The sequence below is a fragment of the Egretta garzetta genome, unplaced genomic scaffold, assembly GCF_000687185.1.
Source record: "Egretta garzetta isolate BGI_Z169 unplaced genomic scaffold, ASM68718v1 scaffold454, whole genome shotgun sequence".
Classification (NCBI taxonomy): domain Eukaryota; kingdom Metazoa; phylum Chordata; class Aves; order Pelecaniformes; family Ardeidae; genus Egretta; species Egretta garzetta.
The window spans coordinates 1068815-1093007 of NW_009259429.1; the positions used below are offsets into that span (position 1 = coordinate 1068815).

A 24193-nucleotide genomic window follows, 5' to 3' on the forward strand; every position below is an offset into this window, starting at 1 on the left:
AAACTTCTTGGTCATGCTAGAAGTAGAGAAAAACGGCAAGCACAGATCTCTATGATGTATGTACAAATACTGTCACAACCACTTAAATCCAAAATAATGCTGTCATTGATAAATGGCTTACGAGTTTTACATCAGAAAGGCAGAAGCAAATAGCGAGAGGTAAAGTGATGAAAGTTGGTAAAATACATTCCAATGAAATGTTTCTGATTTAAAAACCTTGATCCAATGAAAGGGAGGTCTTTCACAAAAAGATATATATTTTGTCCACCAAAAAAAAAAAAAGGAATAAAAGTTTTGAAACAAGTTGTTTAGATAAGGCAAACTTAAAACACTTGGGTCACAATAACCAGCATCACTGTTGTGATCAAATAATGTCATTTAGTGAAAAATTACAAGATTCTGCCTTCTTGTTCAGATGGGAGCTAAACTCTAACTGGGAAATTTTGGAAATTTCATTTCTTGGCTAGGTCTAGAAATAAGTTGGGATTAAATTTATGCTGCTTCAGTGAATTTGTTGATGTCCTCCTGGAGAAATTGGTGGGACCTAATTAGTATCAGCCTTCTGCTTTGCTGCTTACTAAGGTCGTTAACTTGCTACTGCTTCAAACCAGTTCAGGGAATCCCTGGGGATGAATTTTTCCACTGGGGGTATACCTGGGCCTGGGTGGGTGGCAGGAAGAGGGTGAATGAGATTGGGCAAATTTCTTTGTTCTTCCATGAAACAGCTGAGAAAGAAGGTATTTCGTTTGGCCTAATAACTTATTTCCAAAGGTGGCTTGCCTCAGGTAGCTGAAGAAATACAGTAACTCTTTTCCTTAGATAAAAAGTGCCTGCAGTGTAACCTACCTGGAAAACTATCACAAATGCTAATCTTGCTGCTAGGACCGCCCAGAAATCCTTTGAAATGTCGTACTTGTTTTCAGACCAGGGGGGTTCTCGATAATCTTTGTATCTGCAAAACAAGACTCAGTAAATCAGTGATGTCATTCAGAAATTTTAGCACCAGGAGGATTTAACACCCAACAGTCGAACAGTAAATCAAACCATCTAAAGGCAAGTTCCCTAGTACAGCATGATGTGGTAGTAACCTCAGAAACAAGACACAGCTGAAAGCCTCCCACAGCCTTCAAGTTTTACTCAAAATTAAAGATCTTCAACCTTAATACCCTCTGATTAGTACAAATAATATCAATTCTGCATAAAGATGGAATAAACTACCAAGCTCACATAATTTATTTGCTTTTAAGGCTGGAAAAAAAAATATGTTTTTCAGACTAAATTTAAAGACAAAAATACTGATCTCAGATCCATAGAGTGTGTCATGCTACGTAGTGTTCTCCTTGTTTGGGATTAGCAAAAGGTTGCAGCTAAATTTTGCCATATAGAGAGAGGGTGTATGGAAATTCTATGAGCTGATCAACACTAACTTGTTAGAAATGGGACCAAGAAAAATACATTCAATTTAAAACCACAGCATCCTATCCTGTCAATATTTTGAAAGAATTAGGGTTCCATATTTTCAAAAGACTTAAAAATCCCTGGAATATGGATGATGGGATGGGAAGAAGAAAGACACTGTGACTCGAAAGCAAATAAACCTGGCATTTCTGTATTGGACCGTGACACTTAACACTTCCATTCTGCAAGTTCTTCCCTCCTTGTTCTCCTCTTCCTCTTCTTGCCCCCTTTCTCCCCCTTTCAGTTTTGCTGGTCTAAGTGCTTTCACTGTTATATTTGGCTTTGATCCCCAATTCTAAGCATTAAAACATTTGTTTTGAACATGATGTGTATCTAAGGAAGCCTCAGCAAAGCGTGCCTTTCAGCACTGACCTACATTGCTTCATAAGCTGAAATACACAACAATAATTTTCCTTTAAAATGAAAAGAATATGCAGAAACTGTTACAGGCATGCGGATTTCCCGTACAATGACACTTTAAGTAGGTCATAAGTTCCAGTTCCTATTACTCTCATCAGGAATTGCTATAGAAACTGGTCAAAGAAGAGAACTGTATTGTGAAGGCATGGTCATTATATCAATAGCATATGATACAATGACATGACATCAGAGTAACATAATTTTGTTCCCTTGAAACATCATTGTGCTATTTATCATTACTTATCTCCTTTCCTGAAAAAGGGAATATATAATAATAAAAATCTTTGCATGGACATACACTGAATTTAACAATGCTAATCTCTATTTCCCCAAATAAGCAGTACTTCATAGTCGGGTTTTGTGGTTGCTTAACATGTAAGCCAAGACATTTAAGGCAATTGATCCACCTGATCTAAAAGGGTACCAAGGTGCTGGAAAGGTATTGAAAATACAAGGGACCTGCCCCAGGAATGTAAAAAAGTTGTCCCGTTCTTAGTCAGCTGTGAGAATACTTAGAATTAGTTATCATTCAAGAGAGTACCTGCATATCTGAACCTCGTAGCCAAGATCCATGGGGTCGTTTGGGGCTGTTCCTGCTTGAAAATCGCTGACATTAAAAGAGGATAGTGTATGGTTCACGAAGCCATGCATGGTGCCATTCTCACTGTACATATACAGGTACACGAGGCGTGGAATGAAGTCGGATGTGAATGAGATCACAAATGCCTAAGCCATAAGAGTAAAGAGTGAGCGCAATATTCAGGCAGTGGTTCAGTTAATAACATACTCGAGTCCGTCTTGCCCAAACAACTCGCAACTCAGGGGCTGCTTCAGAAAACAAGGGGGGGACACTGCAGCCCACGGGACCCTAAAAATGGAGCATTGACTGCTGCACCAAGGTAGTATTTACTGCTAACTCTTCTGAGTTGCAGAATATTAGACGGAGTAGTTCCATGCTGACTGAGATTTCTACGTGAATAACAACTACACCTCCCCGGAGAGCGCAGTGGCTGTGCCCCCCAGCACCAGAGGAAAGCAAAACACGGCGCTGTATCCCCATCTCCCAGCCACAGCTTGTCCCTGGTGCATGGTGTAAGGTCCAGCTGATGGATTTCCAAGTCCTTTTCTGTTCTGCAAACAGCTGACAGTGAATTGACTCTACATTCTCATCGCGTTGCACAAGGCCATCAATTGTATGGGTTTTTTTAACTCCATCAAGATAAAAGGATGAGCAGAGTGAGCCCAGTTTTATTTTTATGGTCACAAAAATTGCATTTTGTTTGGTTATTTAAAAAGGTTTTCTAAAAATGTAATACAGAAAATGAAAGACAGCCAATTCAGCTGACTTCTTCATAACTTCAGCTTTTCTCATTTATCATTATTATGAAATGTTCTCACTGGCGTAAATCTCATGTACATGTGGAACGAACACAGTACAAAATGTTTTACTTATTTTACGATAAAGAAGTGTAGTACATAGATCAAAGCGGGAAAACTAATGTTGGAAAATGATGAAGAGAGACTTCATGGAAGAAAAAAGAAAAAAAAACAGATAAATTATTTCAAAGGAAAAGAGGAGAAATGGTAAAGACGAATCAAGGCAGGATACCAAATAACCAAAAGAATGGTTTGGCCATAGCACAACAGACACCTGTGGGCAGAACAAAGGGATTTCCAGTCTGGGTAATGGCGAAAAAAATGAGAGGGCCCATGGACATGTGCCCGTAAGCCTTACACAGACCCCGTTCTGCTGCATTGCAAACATGCTTGCAGCTTCTCATACAGCTTTTTTTTTTATCTTTCCCCAGGTGGGGTGCAAGGAAGATAATTGTTGTGGATGTCTATTCATATAGAGTATTAGATAAGTACATAAATGAATATATTAAGGCATCGTAAAATCTTCTAAGAGCTGGGATGTTCACTGTTGAAGTAAACAAAAATATATTCATGGCTTTTCAGAGCTATCTGAGTGATAGCAGTGTAGTTCGAGGCCAGATTTTCAATGGAGGGACACTGTGCTCTGATGAGCTGAACTGACTCGCACCCACTTGACTACTGGACCCTAAAGAGGTTTTAGCATTGAAATAAAAAAATACATCATCTTAGTGATGGCATTTCAAAAGAGCAAAAGTAAGCATCTGTGGTCTTACTTGTTTGAAGGGCAAAACTGTTTTATGAAGACATTCCAAAAAAAAAGCTGCGACTACTTACTGTTCTATATTATTCCTATTGCTATCACAACTTTAAAATAAACACTGATTCTCTAATATTTCAGAAAATTTCTACTTATATGCTTGCACTTGATTTTAAGGGATTTATGCTGAAATAAAACTAATGGAGCAGAATGGAGAAGCCAGCCTATTGAATTAAAATTCTATTCATGCTGAATTACTTACATTTATGATGACAGCAAGCTTTCCAATACCTCTGAGGATATTATACCAGATTCCTAAGGAAGGAGACAAACATGTAAATGCCATTCAAGTCATTAAAATTAGATAAATTACATTTTTAGTTAACAGCATTAGAAGCACTTACGACTGTGCCGAACTGGAGTTGTATTTAATGACCTGTAAGTAAAGGGAGCCAAACTCTGTCTTCCAAAGCTATGTTTAGGCACCTATTTTTTTTTGAGGTTTTAAGCTGAAAGCTTCTTTGAGGAAGAGGAAGGCAAGTGTGAGACAGAGGAATGCCAGCATGGGCAGAAAAGAAAAACATCATGAAATTTCATTCAGACTTTGCAAATGCTTGAGGAGAATGCATGAAGTCCCACAGCTCTGCCCCTTCCCCTTCTCCAGAGCCCATTCCTCATGGAAGGGCTTCTCCAAAGTCTACATAACATGCTGGTTTAGCGTACACGGTCATGCAACTTTGTGCCTGGCCTCTCTAACAGCCTCTTAGTCATTAGGGACAACTTGAAACTTTCTCCTTAGCTGATGTACTCAAACTGCAAAATTCAGTCTTGATGGAAAAACCCAGTGCTGCTACCAGATCCATGTGGTTACAGCCCTGATGAGCCACTCTTCTATTCCTGGTCTGAAGAGGAAGGAAGATGTAGGAGGCTTTACACAGGGTGACGTCCCTGGAAGACTCCTCCAGCTTGGCCAAATCCTGTGCTTGATAACTAACTCATACTCCATACAGCTTTGGTCTTCTGGCACAGAATATACAAGGCAGCCTAGACAGAGTATGGAACTGAACTTCAGGAAAAGATATTACAGTATCAGTGGAAGCAGAGATAGACCTCTGTTTGCTGCCGGTGGTTACCCACCACCTTTAGCAGGTAGGACCTTCTCCCTTTCCTGATTCTGCTGATTCCTGCCCTAAAAACTTTTCTTGTTTGTCTGTGGCCATCTCACAGTCTCCGACTTTGGGATAGCTCTGAAAGAAGTGGGGTTCTTTCAGGCATACGAGTGGGATTGAATTGCAATAAATTGCAACTAACACCCTCTCAAAAACAAAAAAAACCCCCACCCTCAGAAAAATCCCACCGCAACCAAAAAACCAACAACACCGCCCCTAACATCTCCACCAGCAACCATAGCTCACAGCATCAAATGACCCAGCCATGAAACACCCCAAAAGCAACGTTGTGGTAAAGGCAATAGCATGACAAACCATGATGTGTTCTTCAACTCTAGGATCATCCTAGGGCAAAGGATGAGCCCAAGGAAAAACTCTGCTTGCACAATACCAGAATGAACACCGAGTTTGGTAACAAATCATAAACTTCTCTGCGCTTGCTGACTGGCTCTGTAATATGAACAATTATTTTAATGACCTTTTTACTCATAAGTAATCAACACCTGGGAGAAATAGCTTCCTCATTACGTATACCCATAGGTGTTACAGCCCCCTGCAGTAAGGGGAGGACTGGTCTGTCGTCACCGTACAACCTCACAGCCTCAAGTTGTGCCAGGAGAGGTTTAGATTGGACATTAGGAAAAATTTTTTCAATGAAAGGGTTGTCAAGCACTGGAAGGGGCTGCCCAGGGAAGGGTTCGAGTCCCCATCCCTGCGGGTATTTAAAAGCCTGGCAGATGAGGTGCTTAGGGACAGGGTTTAGTGGTGGGATGGCAGGGTTAGGGTAATGGTTGGGCTTGATGATCTTAAAGGTCTTTTCCAACCTAAACAATTCCATGCACCTCAGAGCCCCGTTCCAGCTAGATTCACTGCAACTTTCAAGCTTCACCCTTCTGACATTCACGCTGGGTAGGGACGAAGGGATACATTTACCCACACGCTCTTGAGTCTCCTCTCATTCCCAAGCATATTTCGCCAGCCCAGTCCAGAGTTTTTAAATGCAGAAATTTTTGCTTCTGCAATAAAACTGCATTGCCAGAACACACTGTTGATGTGCAGAACTATGCAAGACATTTCGCTATTGCATTGATCATTTTGATTTGAAAAGTGATGCTGTTTGCTTAATAAAATATTAATCTGAATTTAAAGCCCTGGCCTTTCTATTTTGAAAGTAAAGCCTCGATAAGTTATGACACTTCACAGTTAAGCCACAGTCTAATGTTTTGAATTTTCCTATAAATATCTTCCTGTTAATGAAACTAACTCAGCATAATAATATCCTGCCATCAATCCAGGAATAAACAAACAGGGATAACAATAGCAATGTGCACTTACCTATATCCTTTGCTCTGACTGCTACCGGTCTCCTCAGCTCAGTAACAAATTTTTTTGCATCTAGACGGATTTCAATGATATTGTTCAACAAAGCAAACAAAGGCGCCAGCGGGAAGGATGCAACAAACAGAGTTACAAATCCAAACTGAATAACTGAAAAGAAAAAAGCAACCGGTTCAATGGCTGTGGTCAGCATTTATTGAGTGTGAGCATCATCTCGCCAGTGCCACCCCCTCAAATTCTAACAAGATGACGCTTGCTGGGAGACTAAACCACATTTTCTGCATCAGGCATGGTTTTTGTCTGACCGCTGCTCCACTCTGGCATGGGAGGGCCAGCTGCCCCTCTTGCAAAACTCGGGGCTGCTGAGGCAAGGCAAAGTAACTGGAAGGATGAGGAAGCTCCTAAAACAATTTTGCTGTGAGCAAGGCAGGCAAGGGAGTGATCTGAAGAAGCAGGATTACGGCAGCGACTGTGTTAGCTCTACGTAAACTTGCCATGCTCCACCCAGGAGGTTTTTAGCCCTCGCTAATCACTTGAAGCTTTCTCTTCTGAAGAACAGAAACATACGGGCTTTGAAAAGGACACAACTGATTCTCTGCCTTTGTTGGGAATAACTTGCTTCCTACAGGTGGGGATCATATTTGCTTTTGTTTTGATGAGGACATCACATCAATGTCATACCCATCCTGGTATGTTTAAAGCCCCATCTTTCTCTTCCTCTGCTGATCTCACTAACTGCACCTTTCCTTATTTTTAGGAACTGACAGCATGACCTCGTAGTTTGTACCATTAAATTTCAATCTTCTTCAACTACTTTGAACACCAAGGTCATCAGATATTCTAATTTGCCTTTGCATTTACTGGTCATGCCAATTTGCAGTATTAGCATACTTCATTATCCTTTACCCCCATATTTGCCTAACTCATTCCTTAAAATACTAAATAAAGTTTATCTTTTAAGATGGATCCTTCAGCAATGTCTGATACTGTAGCAAACAGCATTATGTCAAACAGTCCTCGGCCTTTCCAAGATTGAAAGTAGGAAAAGAAATGCAGTTGTACAGCCACAGCACTATAGAGCTAATACCCAGTGCTTAATTTCAGTATCACTCACTCAACATAATACATTATTTGAAAAAAAAATTGTATGTGATCTGTCAAGTACAACCTGGTCTACAGGCACATATGTCTCTCAAAAGATTTAGTCCAGATTTCAGAAAACAGAAACAATCTGGTGTGCGAATATGCAGTGGAAATTGTCAAATCTGAATTAAGTAACTTATTTCCAGTGTGGGGTGCAACTGATGCTAAAACATGCCTCACAATCTCAAGCGTATGCCATTTAATCATTTGCTTTTGGAACTTGACAGTGACACGTCACATGGCTTGAAAGAAAATACCTAAAATATAGTGCTAAAATTAAGGGCTCAGGAGCAGCAGGGAGCACAATTCACTCCTGAAGCAGCCAGTGGTCGGCTGAAACACGCGACAGCCTGAGACAAAGCACTTTAATAATTAAGTTATGCCTCATATCCGCTGTCCACTGAAATCTACAGTGCAAAAACCTCAGCTCTCCGTCCCAATTAGTCAGAGTAATTATGGTTTAAAATGCCTTCATTCCACCTCACTCACTCATTTCCATGTATTCAGGGGTGAGTCCAGCAAAAGGCTCCAGGTTATAGTCTACTTCGTAACGCTGCTTTTTCTTCATGTGCTCTTCATGGTCTAAAGAACGCCGGCGCTTTAATTTCATGTAGCGTATAAATTTCTTCATTTTTCTGGGAGAAATGAAGATGATTAGTTAGCGTGCCAGACCGGTCACAGTGCCCATTTTTCAGTTATTTTACATTAATGGACACAATAAGCTCCATACCTATTTTCATAGAAACTGTGCAAGAGCCACAATATGCTAAAAGTATCAGCGATCAGCATATACAGGTATTAAAACATGGTTATAATTGAATTGCATGTTCAGTATTGCACCTCTTGCAAACCAGCAGGAAAGCAAGGTGTTGCCTAACACTTTTCAAAGACATTTGCATTGCTGGATGCAGTTGCAGCAAAGCGTTTGCAATACAGCAGACACCGGCTTACTGCAAAAATCTTGCAGGTAGCCCAGGAACCACATTCACATCAAGGGGCAGCAGATACACAGTGTATTGCATGCGTCGTAAAAAACACGTGTTTAAAAAAAACCCAACCAAACAAAAGTTGCTACTTACGGGATGCCAATCTCGAATAAATTGTTCTGAATCAGCTGCTTGCCCAACATGATGATACTGAGCTGGATACACAATTCCATTAGGCAACCGCCGGGAGCACACTAGGGTGGACAGAGGAAAGGTCAGTCAGAACATCTGCGGCATCCCCTCAGCAGGGGAAGATGGTCATCACAGGCAGGGGGAAACCACCATTACCTCTTCCATTCGGAAAGAATGGAAAATGTAGACGTAGTCTCCTGGACGTCCAACAAATCTAGGGCACAATGGCTAGAATTATGAACTTCATACTTATATGTTTTATATTTGATTCCTAAAGTCATTTATGTCAAACTCTATGCCTTTGAGTGGGACCACCTAATGTCTAGTCCTGAAAAAGCGAATGAGAATAATTATCTTTGGTTTTGTTTCAAAGAGTAAGACCTGTTTACTGAGTAAACAACTCAGTAAAACTGCAAGTCTTGAATCCTACAATATTATAGGCACATCTTGGCAGAAATCCTCTAAGGTAATCCTCATTTCTGTTGCGCTAGCCAGAACGTGCCACAACAGAGTATTAATTTTAGCCTTGTGCTTTCATGCTGGTTGCAAGAGAGATGATACTTGCTATGATACAAAGTCAAGAGTGGTAAATAGACAAGGGTAAATGGCCTGATGGGGGATTGTATCTGAACGTACAAAGTTATCTTTAACAAATTTGAAACAGTAGAGTACCAGGTCCGTGTTTTATCCCAAGAGGCTGCGGAGTTTTTGGGTCAATACCAAGGAGTCTTTAAACCAGATTTACTTTATTGTCCAACTATAGTCTTAGCTCAGCTACAGCTGTCTCATAAGCAACAAGCTAAAACCCCGGACAGCCTTTTGCATTACTCACCGGCCTTTGAAGAAAGCGACATAGAAAATGGGTGTGTAGAAAAAAAAGGAAAGCCTTAAAAATCAGCCGCTCTTCAAAATTCTTGTCAGTTTTTGGCACCTCTGGAACCAACATGACACGGGTAAGAAACGTTAAGGAATTATCCTACCTGGAACATTTCAAGATCTTATAAATGTGGACGTTGGAAAACACCAGCCATCTTTTAAACAAACAAGTATACATTTATAGTAATATATATGTATATATTGAAGCAGTATGGTCTCACTGAGGTCAGTGGTCAATCTGCTGAGGATCCCACTGTTCAGATGTGTTACAACAGCAATTCCAATTTCCTTCCACGTCTGGGTGACCTCCATGATAATCATTTGCAAATGGACAAGAATTTATCTGAAAAGATTTCTGTACCTTTTGTCACTGATGCTTTTTGGAAATGATTCAATGGTTGTTTTTTTTTTCTACAGTGTTTTTTTGCACCTCACAATTTTGCATTTCTCAGCATGTCTTATGCCAACTAAAAAATGGCAGAAAATGAAAACAGTAGTTGCGTGATGTAGAAGAGCGAAGCTCAAGATTAGGTACAGGAATTTATGCTGTATCCCTGTCACCCATAACTGGACTAGTGATTAGCACTACTACTGCTGAAAGAAAAAAACTTTTAAAATAAAGCCAAATCCATGTGTGCTTTGATATTTGTAAGCACATTTGGATTTCCTGGGTTTGCTCACCACTTGGAAGTTAATCACAAAAGCCAGTCATTTGGGTACTCTCATTGAAAATCACTCTAGGAAGTATCAGTTGAGGATTTCAACCTACCGATCTGAGTTAGCCACCTTGCGATGCAGCCGTATACTTCATCCAGCATGATGATGACAACCAAATTGATAATGACTGCGGTGGCAGTGACAGTGACCCTAACGCTCGACCGGCCCGAGGGAGTTGAACTGATTGCCAGCGCTGCTGCAGTTGAGATCCTGTATATGATGACTCCGAACACTATAGCAAACGTCAGCCCAACCTGCAAGTAAGAATAGCACAGCCTCTTGCAAAAGATTTAACTATAAATACTTTGCATGGGTTTCAGCAATGACTTTTAAAAAGGGATCTCTGGGCCACATCCCAAGTCCACCCAATTCTGCATTAAGGCTCCCAATCGCTCTGATAAACTGTGGGAAAAGATCCTCTTTTGCTACTAATTTGATCATCACATGAAAAAAAAATTGATACAATGATACCACAATCACATGCAAAAGGCTTTTTTTTTTAAAGGCACCTAAATGCAAACTACTTGCATATATTAAAAGTATTAGTGGGCTTCCTTTCAGCCCTAACAGCAAGAGCATATATACATGGTATTTGCTTTATTATAAAAGAAATCCAGGGTTGAAGCAGAGAGGAGTATTTCAGCTGTAGTCTGCACACAAGCCTTCAAATGCCCTACCCGGGCCTGTGATGCTGTCGTAATCCCAAACTGAAATTAAATCAGATAAATCTTCCTGGCAATGTCAAGGTGCACAAAATCTTACTCAATTTTTCATTGCTTAAATAGAGGAATAATTTTAAAACATGATTCTCATAAGGTACTGATTCTTCAGCTGAGAAGATTAGATTTACTCCATTTCATTCTGGAAACACAAATATTAAAAAAAAAACCACCCAACCAACCCCAAAGCAGAATCCCTATCCCAAAAAAACAAATGAACTGAGTTAGTCTGGTGTATTGTACCTTTAGAAAGGGCTTAAGCAAATCTGTTCCATGTCTTGAATTATTATTTCCTTCAAAATTTGTTTTAAATGCTGATGCTTTATCAGCAAATGGGAAAAGGCTGCTCTCATCATTATTTTACCTTCTCCTTGAATTATGTGCTCCGTTTGCAATTCTCCTCTTATATGGTATAACCCCAGATTTGACTGATTTATTAAAAATCCTTGCAGTCAGGATTGCAATTGGCTACATCATTTCTTTCAAAAAAGTTTGGTATAAAAATGAGGCCATTCTCTACCTCCTGACTACTTTCTGAGAGGACTCTCTACTTTTGAAGTGCATCCCATCAATGGTGGTGGTAATTTTCATTTCCATGCCCTCATTTTTTCCCTTACCCTATTTTGGAATTTTTATTTCTTTGGAAAGAGATGGCAAAGTAGAAATACAAGCTCTTGAGCAGATTTTCAATTATAAAACAATAAAACGTTTGAATTTTTTCCCTGGGGAGAAGCCATTGTGAGCCACATCAATCTGATAAAGTCAGTCACGGTTTCACTAACATTTCTGTCACTTCTGTTCTATACGATGACTCGGTAACATAAATTGCAGGTTTTGCTGGGTGATGCTTACCATGAAGATAATGCCAACAAAATTCGTTAAATAGGCTGGAAAACGATCCTTCCATGTCAGCTTTTCTTTATCTGTCTAAAATTTTGGGGGGGAAAAAAGGATACATTTAATGAAGATGGAGTGTGTGATTTTGCACGTGACATAAACAGAGAGGGGAAAAAAAGGGCCAACAAATACACAACCAGTTAGAAGATGCAAAGACACAGTGTTTACAGTTACAATTCCACACAGGCAAATTGTTTACGCCGTATCTAGGTTCAAATTGGTCAAGCGCCTGCACTGCGAGTATAAATAAACCAGATCTTCTGTATACTTTTTGAAGGAAAACATGCAAATAGTCTGTCATAAACCATGAAGAAGATCTCTCCTACTGTTAAATATTTTCTTTTGCTTTCCCTAGAAAAATTCTCCTTCTTCCCCTCTCCCTCCCCAGTTAATATTTCCAGCTTCGCAGTTGCACAACTGGTTCCACTGAAACACAGATTAAATATGCCACTGTGTAACTCCAAGATGAACGCACAGTTGACAAGGGAAGATCTTGTTTTGGTGTGTGGTAAGACTTGAAATTCCTTCAGTATGAGAGATTTTTAACTACCTGACTACCCACACGGTATGCAATGGACCATGCCAATAGGAGTTGCATGTATAACAACTCTTTAGAGGACGCCCTAAATTCAGTCAACCAGCCCCTGCCTGAATTTGGCTATGAAAATTTCATTTAGCACAGTATTGATCATCTAAAGCCTTTCATAAACTTTGATGCCGGGAATTGTTTCCAAACACCAGAAAATAAACAATGAAAGGAATATTATGGGAAGATGATGCACACGTTATAATGAACGTAAAAATTTTACTGAAATTCTATTTTTATTACATGCATGTTGTCTCAGGGAAGTGCAAGCAACTCTTTCAACACATAGCCCATGCTCCACTGCAAAACGTAACGTCAGTCCAGGATGGTAAATCTAAGATTAGCCATGCAGTGCCATTCCCAGTGCATGGAAAGTGTGTCCCAAAGAGTGCTGAAGGAACAGGGGAAGGAGGAGGAAGAAACCCAGAACTGAATGTGAATATTAAACAAAGTTCAACAATCAAAAACAAATTGATTTGTGTCTTCCATAATTACTCATAATTTGAGTTTCTTCATAAGTTTGAATAAAAAGAACCAATTTCACCCCAGCCATGACTGTCTTAACTCTTTGTCTCCATTTGTTCGCTGTCTCTTCTGGAAAATACAGATGCTTCTGATGGCAGTCAAAGGAAACAAAAAAAGGATTGGGCAATATAGCATTACAAAGCACTGCTGAATTAATCGATATACTCTACTGACTCAGTGTACATAGCAGTTCAGCCACGAGTGAATGCTCTATTAGTTTGCTTAAGGCTTTGTGTTTCAGCTTCAGGTTAATAAAACATAACAACAACAAAAGACAAACTCTTGCCCCAATTCTTGGGGTAGATCAAGCAATCCTGCAAAGGATATTCCCTTTTTAATTTAGGATTGTGCCCTTCTTGTTCCCAGATGGTGTCCAAAAAGGTTTTCCTTTAATTTTTTTTTTTTTTAATCGGACTCCTCTTGAAAAAATATGAGCAATTTCTGGTTTAGCTTTAGATATTTTCCTCTTTAAGAAGATTTCCAAGTTGTCGTACAACTGTTGAATTTCAACTTTAACACTCTCTATCCCAATGGAAGATAATTACTGAGTCTTTCAGAAAAAACTCCTTTTCTCACGTTTCCAAAATTAGTAACATCCAAACTGAACGCAGCCCAAAAAGTTATAAATAGTCTGTTTAAAAAAAAAAAACCCTCTCTTAATTGCTCAGCTTTCATGCTGCAACATTTGGAGGCCACCATTCATTAATTGTCTGATTACTGTAATCTTCCACATTTAAGATCTGAATTCCTAATACACCCTAAAGTACAGTGAGGCGCAGATTTTTTAGCAGAATACAGGGAAGTCTATATTCCAACAGTGTTTATCCAGCCAATAAAAGGGCAGCAACCCAAATTCTTTTTCTTCTGCAAGGGATTTTAAAGCGGTGCTGCGAGTAAGGTATTGCACATGACGCTGAACCGCTTACACGCTGCATCCTATAGATTAACAGGAACATACCACCATCGGCTCTGCAGCATCTTTTAAGAGGGGTCCAACAGTCCTCAAGTATAAGCACATGACAGAATCAGACACATTCAGTTTAACACCAGTCCAATCTGTCTCTTAGAGCATATTTAATATTAACATGGTTGTTGCAGTTGTATTTTCATAGGGTTTTCATAAAATTCCAATTTAGTGCATGGTTCCACACTACTGTGCCGCTGGCAACAGGTACAAAAGAGGAATTTCTGTCAACAGATTTTGTTTATGCCAGAGCATTTACTTCTCTGCTTAAAACCACAGTCATACGAATGGCAGAATTCTTGCAGTTAAGGGAGGAAATAACCTCAGGTAGGGTGGAAAGCAGTATATGGGGGAGAAAAGGAGCTTTTTCAAATTGGTCTGCTGCTGACAGACAGTAATAGGGAAGGAATTACAGCCTTCAGTGAATGGGCAGGGAAGGTGCTCATGGGGACCGCACTCTCCATCGGTGAGATGCTTGTGCCCCAGGGATGGCCAGCGGCACCTTTTTAATGACGATGTAAAAGAGCAAGTTAAAAAGCAGCAGTGAGCGCTACCTCATTCAGTGAGATAAAATGGAACGTGTGTTTTTAAAAGGCAGAAAGTTATTATCAGAGCTGGAATTTGGCAAGGAAATTGGTGTTAGTACTCTTCATTAATGCTCTAGTAATATTTTTATTTACAAAAAAAATAGTCTAGCGAGACAGAGAAGCTCTCCTGGGAGGGTTTAAGTACTTATACTAGCACAGAATAAGATGTCTTGCTACAGTTTTCTCAAACTTGATTTGTTAGCCTAACGTGAGTGCCCCTTCAGTCGGGCTCAATTAGCTTCCCTAAGCCGCGCTCCTGTATCTGATTATTAAAGACATTTCTAGACTTCATCAGGTCTTGTACGCTGGCATACAGTGACTATCCCACATACGCCAGAACCGAAGACATCTGGAATTTAAACACAACGTGCAGTGACTCTGTTTTTTACCTATTTCTTAGCCTTGGGTCAGTGCCTGCTCTGATGATTTCCTTTTCCAAAGCCTTTTATAAGTGAAATAAATGAGTATTTTTACCATACCTCTTTATGTTTGTGTTCTTTCCTCAGTGATTTTTCTAAAACTTTAGCTTCATATTCTGCTCTTGGGTGATCCTGTGAAATAAATCATATTTAATAAACAGCAAAATTATTTATTTTCTATATCAGCTATATATGAATTGTTTTTGCAGGTCGAGTTCCTGATCATTTCCAAGTTTTCTAACTGAATTCTAATTCACTCGGTATGTCACTTATGTCATTTGATAGTCGACTGTAATTACAAAAATGCTGAACCCTGTTTCATTTGCAGTACTACAGCAGCAACGGCAGAATGATCTGCACTGTCAGCCAGCCACATGCAATGCTATGTAGATTAAATTTAATACATAAGAGTATACAGCACGACCTGCAGACAGCACGTGTGCTTCATACCATGTGACATGAGGAACAGATTTTAATTACCTATCTCTTTGATAAAAACTAGATTTCGTTTGTCATTAACTATCATTTCAGCATTCCTCAGCTCACGAGGGAAACATTTATCTACTGTCAGTCTGCAAAATACTTGGCTTTGGGATCCCAGGAAACTTCAGTTGGGGTCTTCCCCTAATCCTGTCTTGGACAGCATCCACTGATTACACATGTGCATTGAAGGAGAGGGGGTAGGAAACACTCAGAAGTAAGAGACAGCCGAAAGAATCAGAAAGATCGACGGATTCAGAATTCACGATAATTACGCATTCACAAAAGATTCGAATTCACAATTATGCATTGGATGGGAAACAGAACGGAGTTGAAAAAAGTCTGAACAAGTGGAGAGGGGGAGGGTGTAAAGGCAAAGCAATCAGTGGGAGATCTAAAGAAAATCTGATGCTTGAAAAAGAAGAGGTGGAGATCAAAAGATGACATTCATCAGTAGACATGTAATAAAAAAGGTAGGAGTAATTAAAAAAAAAAAAGTGTTTTCCAAACCTTGACTGCCTCCTTCAGGAAACCAGAAAAAAACCATGAAAACCAAGAAAAACAAAAAAACAAAAATTTGATTACTGAACTGTTGCAGACCATATTGGATTTATATTTTTAAAATTACATGAAACAAACATAGGTACAGTGGATGGCTTAGACACTACCAGAGAAAATCAGTCTACTCATGTTCTATGACATTTATTTACATTACTGGAAGTATTGTAGGAAATAGGTGTCCCTACAACAACCGGAAGATGAGATACTTCAGGGTTTACTATATCCCTTGAAACCTCAACTCTTTAACGTGATATGAGCTTAAGTTTCACCCAAATCAGAAATAGGAGGGGCTTAAATTCCTTGCTAAACCCACCTCTCTAGAGCTGACTATACAAAACAAAGAATATACTTTATTAACAGCTGCTGGTTTAGCTGTGTAGAGCTCTGAATTCAGACATGAAGGGGATAGACATCAGAAAGATACAGTTAATCCTTTCCACTTTCTGTATGCTAACAACAAGTTACCAAAAATAAAAGAGCAGTATAGTATCCAGGAAATAAATCCCTATATTCTCTCCCAGTAAAATAGGTACGATCTAGGAAAGCGCATGGTGTAGAGGCTGCTGGCATAGCAAGCCTAAATATATTACGGAGGAGACAAATTTATTAAGAAGAGATCATTCAAGCAGAAAGATTTTGGGGGTGAGGAGAACAGGAACTGTGCCAGGCTCACCAAGCTGTATAGCGTTAAACCCAGGGCCAGTGAGCTTTTTGTTTCATGTGAGCAAGATTTGTTGTGTATCTATTTAGAACATCTAGAGATATTACAAGGGCTGTCATACTTCTTTTAATAATAACAACAGAAAAAAAAAAAAAAAAAAAGCCAGCTGGCCAGCAAACAAAGCGGCGGACGCCTGCACAACCCGTGGGTCCAGGCTCAGATCCTGCTGCAGGGTTTTCAGAGCGCAGCTCATCACATACAATGGGAAAATGGGAAAATGGGAAAATGGAAGGGACCCGGGCAGCTCTGCTGCCTCTGAACTGCAGTACAGTCCAGGGCGAGGCTGCCGGGACCGGGACCACTTTATGGTCCCAGCCGGTGTGTCTCCTTTTTTGTAAAGCGACAAAATGAAAAACAAAAAGGTGGGATACAGCTTCTCAGCTGGCTGAGGATTTTCTCTCCTTTCCTTCTAAAAACTAATTGATTTTTAAGACCTTTTTTTATACAGATTCATGCTATTTAGCACACTTAGTGTAAGCCTGGCTAGGGGTTTTTTGTTTTGTTTTTTTTTTAGCAAATGAAAAAAAAGAATCCACCTCCACACTGTGTCCCTCCCAATGCCCCAAGCCCTCATGTCTGGCAATATTTTCGTAAGTATTTTCCAAGTCAGGGCTTGATCCTGCATCGTTAAAAGTTAATAGGAATTTTTCAGTGCTTTTTAACAGTGCTGTAACTTTTATCAACTTCAATACATTCATTTCTGATTTACAGCAGTGTGAGACGAACGAGGTCCTTAGCTGTTAGCACCCTGACATCAGCCCAGGAGTAAGGTCTGAGCTGTATATTCCATGCCGACGCTGCTAGGTGTAACCCAACTACACACTTGAAAAAAAATTAGATTTTGTGGCTATACAATTACGTTTCTACGGCAACAAGACATACTAGTCATACCCTTGCTATAAAAACCTCAAATAGTTCATGCACAGGATTTTCCTTTCTTCTAAATGACGGAACCGCCCCAAGAGTGGTTCCCTGTGAGGCAATGTCTACAGGCTCGGGGCAAGGAGCTATCAGCAACGCCACGGCAGATGTCAAAGAGTCAGAACTGAAGGGACAAACCTCCTCCTCTTCAAACCCAGTCAGGTCCCACCTGTAGTTGAGACGCATCTGCTTTCTCTTCCAGTGTTCCATAAAGGTGGCAGCTGAAACAACAGTTTAACAATTATTTTGACATTTTACCAAAAAAAAAAAAAAATCGCATCAGCCTCTGGGATTTGTCTTTGGAGGCATGCTGGGCATGCTCCACTTCGCCTGCTGTATGTCTGCAGGCTCTCACCTCCAAAAGGTCTCATACACCAGGACAGGTTAACTTCATTTTTGTTGCTCTTTTATTCAACAGTAATGTATCTGGGAAATACTGATTAACAACGCTAGGAGCCAACATTTTTGTCTAGGCATGCTACAAGAAAGGGCATTTATAGTCAGGTCCCACCTGTAGTTGAGACGCATCTGCTTTCTCTTCCAGTGTTCCATAAAGGTGGCAGCTGAAACAACAGTTTAACAATTATTTTGACATTTTACAAAAAAAAAAAAAAATCGCATCAGCCTCTGGGATTTGTCTTTGGAGGCATGCTGGGCATGCTCCACTTCGCCTGCTGTATGTCTGCAGGCTCTCACCTCCAAAAGGTCTCATACACCAGGACAGGTTAACTTCATTTTTGTTGCTCTTTTATTCAACAGTAATGTATCTGGGAAATACTGATTAACAACGCTAGGAGCCAACATTTTTGTCTAGGCATGCTACAAGAAAGGGCATTTATTAACATCCACAGCTTCACGTAGAAAGATGCCTACAGTTTTTTAAGGGTGTAAGAAAGTCAGACACCCAAACTTATTTAGATATTTGTATGTGTGACTACTGATATTGTCGGTCTTCACCTGCATATGATTCCATCCATAAGTCCCCACAACCCTGTGTTTTACCTATACAAAACATGAATGATTTCACTAGCCTTGTGCTGATGGTATAGATATTTCCTCAAAGATACCAAGATAAAGCATTTTTATATTGTTATAATTACATCCATCTAGTGGTCATAATAGTGGTTCGCTCTAATCATCACACCCAAACTCAAATATTCATGCCGATGTGAAAGCTGCAGGTGGGCAGGCTGCAGAAGAGGAACCCTTTAAGGGCTTTTCTCATTAGAAACATGGCTATTTTCTTTTTGATGGAGAAGACTTACAGGAAAGAAACCTCATTAAAGCAATTCTTGAGTCCCAACGAATGATCCCGGTCTATATCAGTCTATCTGCCTCTGAGACCGAGTGAGTTCTCAGAGGACATATTTAGATGCTGGGAATACACCAGTGCTGTATAATAAATAAGTGAGTATGAAAAGAGGCGAGTCTACCAAGAAATGGTGTTCCCAGGGGAGTTTCCCACTGTGAGTATTAACAGATGTGCTCAGAAAAATTTGTATCCAGAAAAAAATGGAGGCGGGGAGAGGGTAAGAAAGTTGAGTAGAGAGGAAAGGACACCCTCATGACTAGAACCAGTCTACAGTCATGACATTCATTTGCCTTCCAAGCGGAACTCTCACATGCAAAACTTACAACTGAGCCCGTTTACAAGTCATAGGCTTGTAAATCCTGTAAATCGGGATGGCCATAGCTGTGTCTTAAGAGGGTCTCTGTCATGGTCCTGGAATTGCCTCCCCCCTCCCCGCTGCCAGCAGTTCTCATGCCGGGGGTCTGCAGCTTCCACATACAGCGAGAAATATGGAACACGAACGAGATGCCGTTTCTCAGTGCTACTAGGAAATCCTCCCGTGGCTCTGACTTACAACAACGCAAGATGAAAAGACTGCATCTGAAACAGCCAGCTCATTTTGGAATCTCTCGGCAAACGTGCCAGGTAGTGATGCACCACCGCTTTGACTGCATTTTCATATTCCATCTGGGCCCATACGCATCAGTGGAGCTTAAAAATGACCTAAGGTTACTGCCAAAATGATCTTATCAGGATTCTCCAACATTTTTAATGCCATTTAATACCAAACAGCATTGGGCCATGGTCCATGTTTAATGCTGAACTTCTGATCGGGGCTCGGTTTGGTGCTATAGCTGGTTTAACGCTCGTGTGAGTGGAGTTCTCCAGGGTGTTACAATAGCACCACCATACAAAGACAGCCTGGCCAAACGGTTGCTGACAATAATACCCCTGAACTTGGGCTAATTTTCTTGCTGTGCTAAGGATGCCCTGGGTCACCTGAGCAGGTTACTTGGGTCTGCCTCAACTCTTCAGCTGTACATGAACCTAATAAAACTCCTTGTTACATGCAGACGTGCTCACAAATGGCCCTGGAGACTATATGTTGCCTAGATTTAGAAGCGGCCAGTTTTTGTTGATACTATTTCCTTAAAAAATAAAGTGCTCGTTTCATTTTTCAAAAAAACATTTCAACAAATCCTTTAGAAATGAAATTTGCAGTAATGCAAATTCAAAACTATGTGGAAAAAGTTATGATTTTCCCAATTCAAAAAGATCTTTTTGAAACAACATTTATTTTATACGCTGTTGTACCACTATAGAATTTTATGTTGACTCCAAAGGGCTTGAGGAATTTCACATCCCACTCCAAAACTATCATCTCAGATATTAAGCTTGGTCTTGTACGGACCACAGAAACTGGCTTCTGCCAATCTCCCTTACTTTGCCTTAGAACGTAAAAAAAATAGATGGAGGAGCACACAGTTGTTTGCTAAGGAAAGGGAGGCAAACAGCATTACTTTTTGGACAACAGAGCATTATGTGCCGAGATCCACGTGGGGTTCATGGTAATGGTAAACGAGTGAGAACGAAACCGAATACTTGACTCTCCACGTGAGAGAATCAGACTATTTAAAGTCTCTGACACTGCACCCTGCTTTGGGGTATATCACATTTCTCCCTATATGCTACACGGCAAGATGATCCACAAGACAGTGGTCCCTCCTCTCTGCTGTGAAGCTGGTGGAGTTCAACCTCCCCCGCTCCCCTCCAAACCTGTGGCGCTCCCAACTCCCCAGTGTTCCCCAAATCCCTCTGCAGGACCATCCTTGTCCTTCCCCTTCTCCTTATGGTACTTGATAACAAGCTCTTAGCTTTGCATCTAAAACATCGTTATCTCAAATGGAGACCTTGGCCAAAAAGACACTGCTCTACAGTGAATTACATCGAATTGTACTAAAATCAGTTCAGATGAGCGTTAACATACGAACAGTTCCCTACGTACTAGCACAAACAAAAACTTGGCCTATGTTTTTTAGGATTAAGTATAATCCAAAACAGGTTATTTGCTAACTTGCAACAAGGCGTACAGGAGCGGCAAACATCACCTTGTGCTGCTCTCACTGGTGCCAGAAGCATGTGTCTATCAAACTGCGAAGCCGGGGGGAATAACGCACATTTCCCTGTTCTCTGTAGCCTCTCTGTACAGGGCTCCCAGTTACAAACAGGGGTTTTGGAGCCCATCAGGTCCCATTTATCTTACCAGGCCCTCTTGGCCCACGGCGAGGACAACAGGATGCTCCTCTCCTCCACCACCCGTGTCTGGTGCTGGGGTGCCCAAGCAAGGAGGTCCCCACTCCTCCTCCAGCAGGGAGGAGAAAAGCCCTCAGTAACCATTCCTGAAGACACTCTCACAAAGATTTCATGAGAGGCTTAATATTTTTAACCAAGTTCTACAGATGTGCCAGGAAAGGTTAAGTGATGTGCTCAAAGTACAAGGGCAGTCAGCATCAGAAAAAATACCTATAACACCGCTGTTCCTGCTTCATGGTCTACGTGCATGATGTTTGCCTGCTGGTAAACTTAATGCATCTCAGAGCACACTCAAGAATCAATCTTGGTTTGTCCTGAGACGCTACAGGCCATTACACTTCCCTGCGGAGCGCTCCCTGCAACCCCAGAATACATTAATACATTTCTCCTGTAATGTTCTAAAGTGGAAGCTGGCTCTGTAAATAGATTTTTTTTTTTTTTTTTTTGGCAAGCTGTGCAATCCCGTTAATGAAATTTTGACATACCACGCAGCAGTTTTATGACAGATGCTTAACAATTTCATTTGATATTCATCTTGAGCAACTCTTTGAATTTTAGCCTTCAGTCCAGAATATAAATTTGGGGGTGACAGTTTCATGGGAAAGAAAAAAAAGAAAGAAAAAAAAGAGAAGTTCTTTATATAATTAACTGCCTGAGTATAAATGCACCGCTTTATCTCTTCTGTTTCTTCCTGTTGTATTTTAAATAATTAAAAACTTCACATGAAAGCATATATCTTCTTACCCCAGAGAGCCATGAAGACTGAGAAGAAGACAGTTGCAGGGTTATCAAATAGATGACTTGCGCGAGCAGTTGCGCAAGCAGAGCTCATCTTCCAGTAGCTGCATGTTCTGTCACATAAGGGACACATGGTGATATTGTTTCTCTGGTCACACATTTCCATACTGCAGCGAAACAACAGGATACAAGAAAAAGCACAGTCAGTACGGCTCCATCTTTCCATGATCTTTTTTCCTCTGCACAGCATCTGTTTCTGGTCTGTAGGACCATCAGATGCTGCCCTCACGATGCCTCCCAGCTCCCGCCCCGGCCAGGAGCTCTGCCCATAACCCCACACCATTGTAGGGGCTGAAATCCTCAGGCAAGGCTGCTGTCTTCCTCTGTCCCCAGCCCTGCTTCTATCCCAGGGAATAAGAGATAACATTATGAGAGGCATAAGGCCCTATGCTTTTTACTATAGGATTTACAGTAAAAATAAAAAAAAATAAAAAAAATTAAAACCATTCTTGTTTTTAAATACTAACTAGAGCAATAAAATACAAGGGAAGTGCTGAGTATCAAGTGACTGGAGTTCAACCAGTTTAACTTCTCTGCACTCCATCTGTGAAGCAGCAACAGCGACCCTCCCTTTGACTTTCTTCAATGGTTGGAAGCAGTACAAAACAATCTTAATAAAGAGAGAAAATACATCTATTTTTTGATATTCATTATCTGCTTTGTTACTTGGTGCTCATGCTGGTTGTACAAACGATGTGATTGTCATCTACAGCTGATGATGCATGCAGTGTAAATAATGCAAAATCATGGGGCTTTAAAAATATTACAACACAAAACTTATTAAAAATCAAAAATAACAGGTCATGAAGATTTTGGTAATCTCACCACAATTGCTTATTTTAGGCATGCATAGTCTTGATTCATCTTTATGTCACACAATGCCCTCCTCAGCATTTTATGATGGGAAGCACTAAACCCCATCATTAGCAGTATTTTGTTGGTTTGTTTTAACATAATGATCTGAGTTAGGGGGGGGAAAAAAAAACCAACCCACACCTGAGCAACCAGCCAAGAATTATTTTTAGTACATCAATGCAAACTCCACAAGAAATATTAACAATAAATGCTAATGATTTAAAAACATACTGCGGTTCTGCTGCCCACTCAGCCCTCGGTAGCGCTCCATCGCCTACTGGAAGCAGCAATCGGTGGGACTGCAAGCTCCCCCATCCACATGGAGGTGGCTTCATTTTAAGCACAGCTTCCGAAAGACGAAGCGTGTGGGGTATGAGGAGGGGGAGTGGTGGGAGCGCACGGTGCTCCGGCCAGCGCCAGCTGGCAGACAGACCCCAGGAAACCATGGCCAGCAAAGGCGGACGGGTGCCGGGCTGCGGGCAGCACAGGGCAAGCCCCAAAAACCAGGAGGCACAGTTTCAGCACAGTATTAGTGAGAAACATCTCCAGAGCAAGGTAATGTTTTGCTTTGAGTTTCTAGTGGCCTCCAATAATAGAACCTGTTTATTTATTTCACCTTGGTATATTCTCATCCACAGTTGCACAGCCGTACAGGAAAACGATAATCCCTACAATTGAAGCCGGAATAAGCATTTGTGTATAAACTCCCAGCCAGGCAAAATATAGTCCAATCTTCTCTCCGAAGTATTTTCTGAAATACATTTAAAAAAAAAAAGAAATGAGAGAGAGAAATGTTTTGTATTTCTTAAAATATAACATGGCTAAAATTATGAATCACAGCTGGATTAGGCATGGAGAAAGTAAGATCTGATGACCTGTGGGAATTTTTTTCTTCTCAGAGGACTCTCTCATGATGCTTGGAGTTAATCCAGAGATACAGGCACCATGAAAGCAAGTCAGTCCAACTAGTAATCTTTTCCCCTGTGTTTCTGCTGTGTAAATTGGTATCTTTAGACATTCTGTGAGTGAATCCTCTTAAAAAAAGCACCTCGTTTTCTTCAGAGAGTCTCAGCTCTCACCACGAGCAAACAAAACTCATTAAAAATATGTCCCCTGCAAGCTTTCACACTAGGTGGGATACATCAACGCGTTTCTAAACTCCTTTTCCCCCGAGTGGACTTCC

At 40.6% G+C, this 24193-nt stretch overlaps 1 protein-coding gene across 1 annotated transcript in view; it reads right to left on the bottom strand.

The window, feature by feature from the left end:
- The window catches only part of ANO1 (anoctamin 1), a 45877-nt gene that overhangs the window by 407 nt on the left and 21277 nt on the right, over positions 1–24193 (bottom strand). The window contains 17 exon segments of the mRNA XM_035892634.1: positions 847–952; positions 2420–2604; positions 4275–4327; positions 6517–6669; positions 8152–8297; positions 8742–8842; positions 8937–8994; positions 9613–9654; positions 9656–9713; positions 10426–10627; positions 11945–12019; positions 13111–13188; positions 15131–15202; positions 16061–16072; positions 17892–17974; positions 22102–22262; positions 23627–23761. Coding sequence (XP_035748527.1) covers positions 847–952; positions 2420–2604; positions 4275–4327; positions 6517–6669; positions 8152–8297; positions 8742–8842; positions 8937–8994; positions 9613–9654; positions 9656–9713; positions 10426–10627; positions 11945–12019; positions 13111–13188; positions 15131–15202; positions 16061–16072; positions 17892–17974; positions 22102–22262; positions 23627–23761 — 1720 coding nt within the window.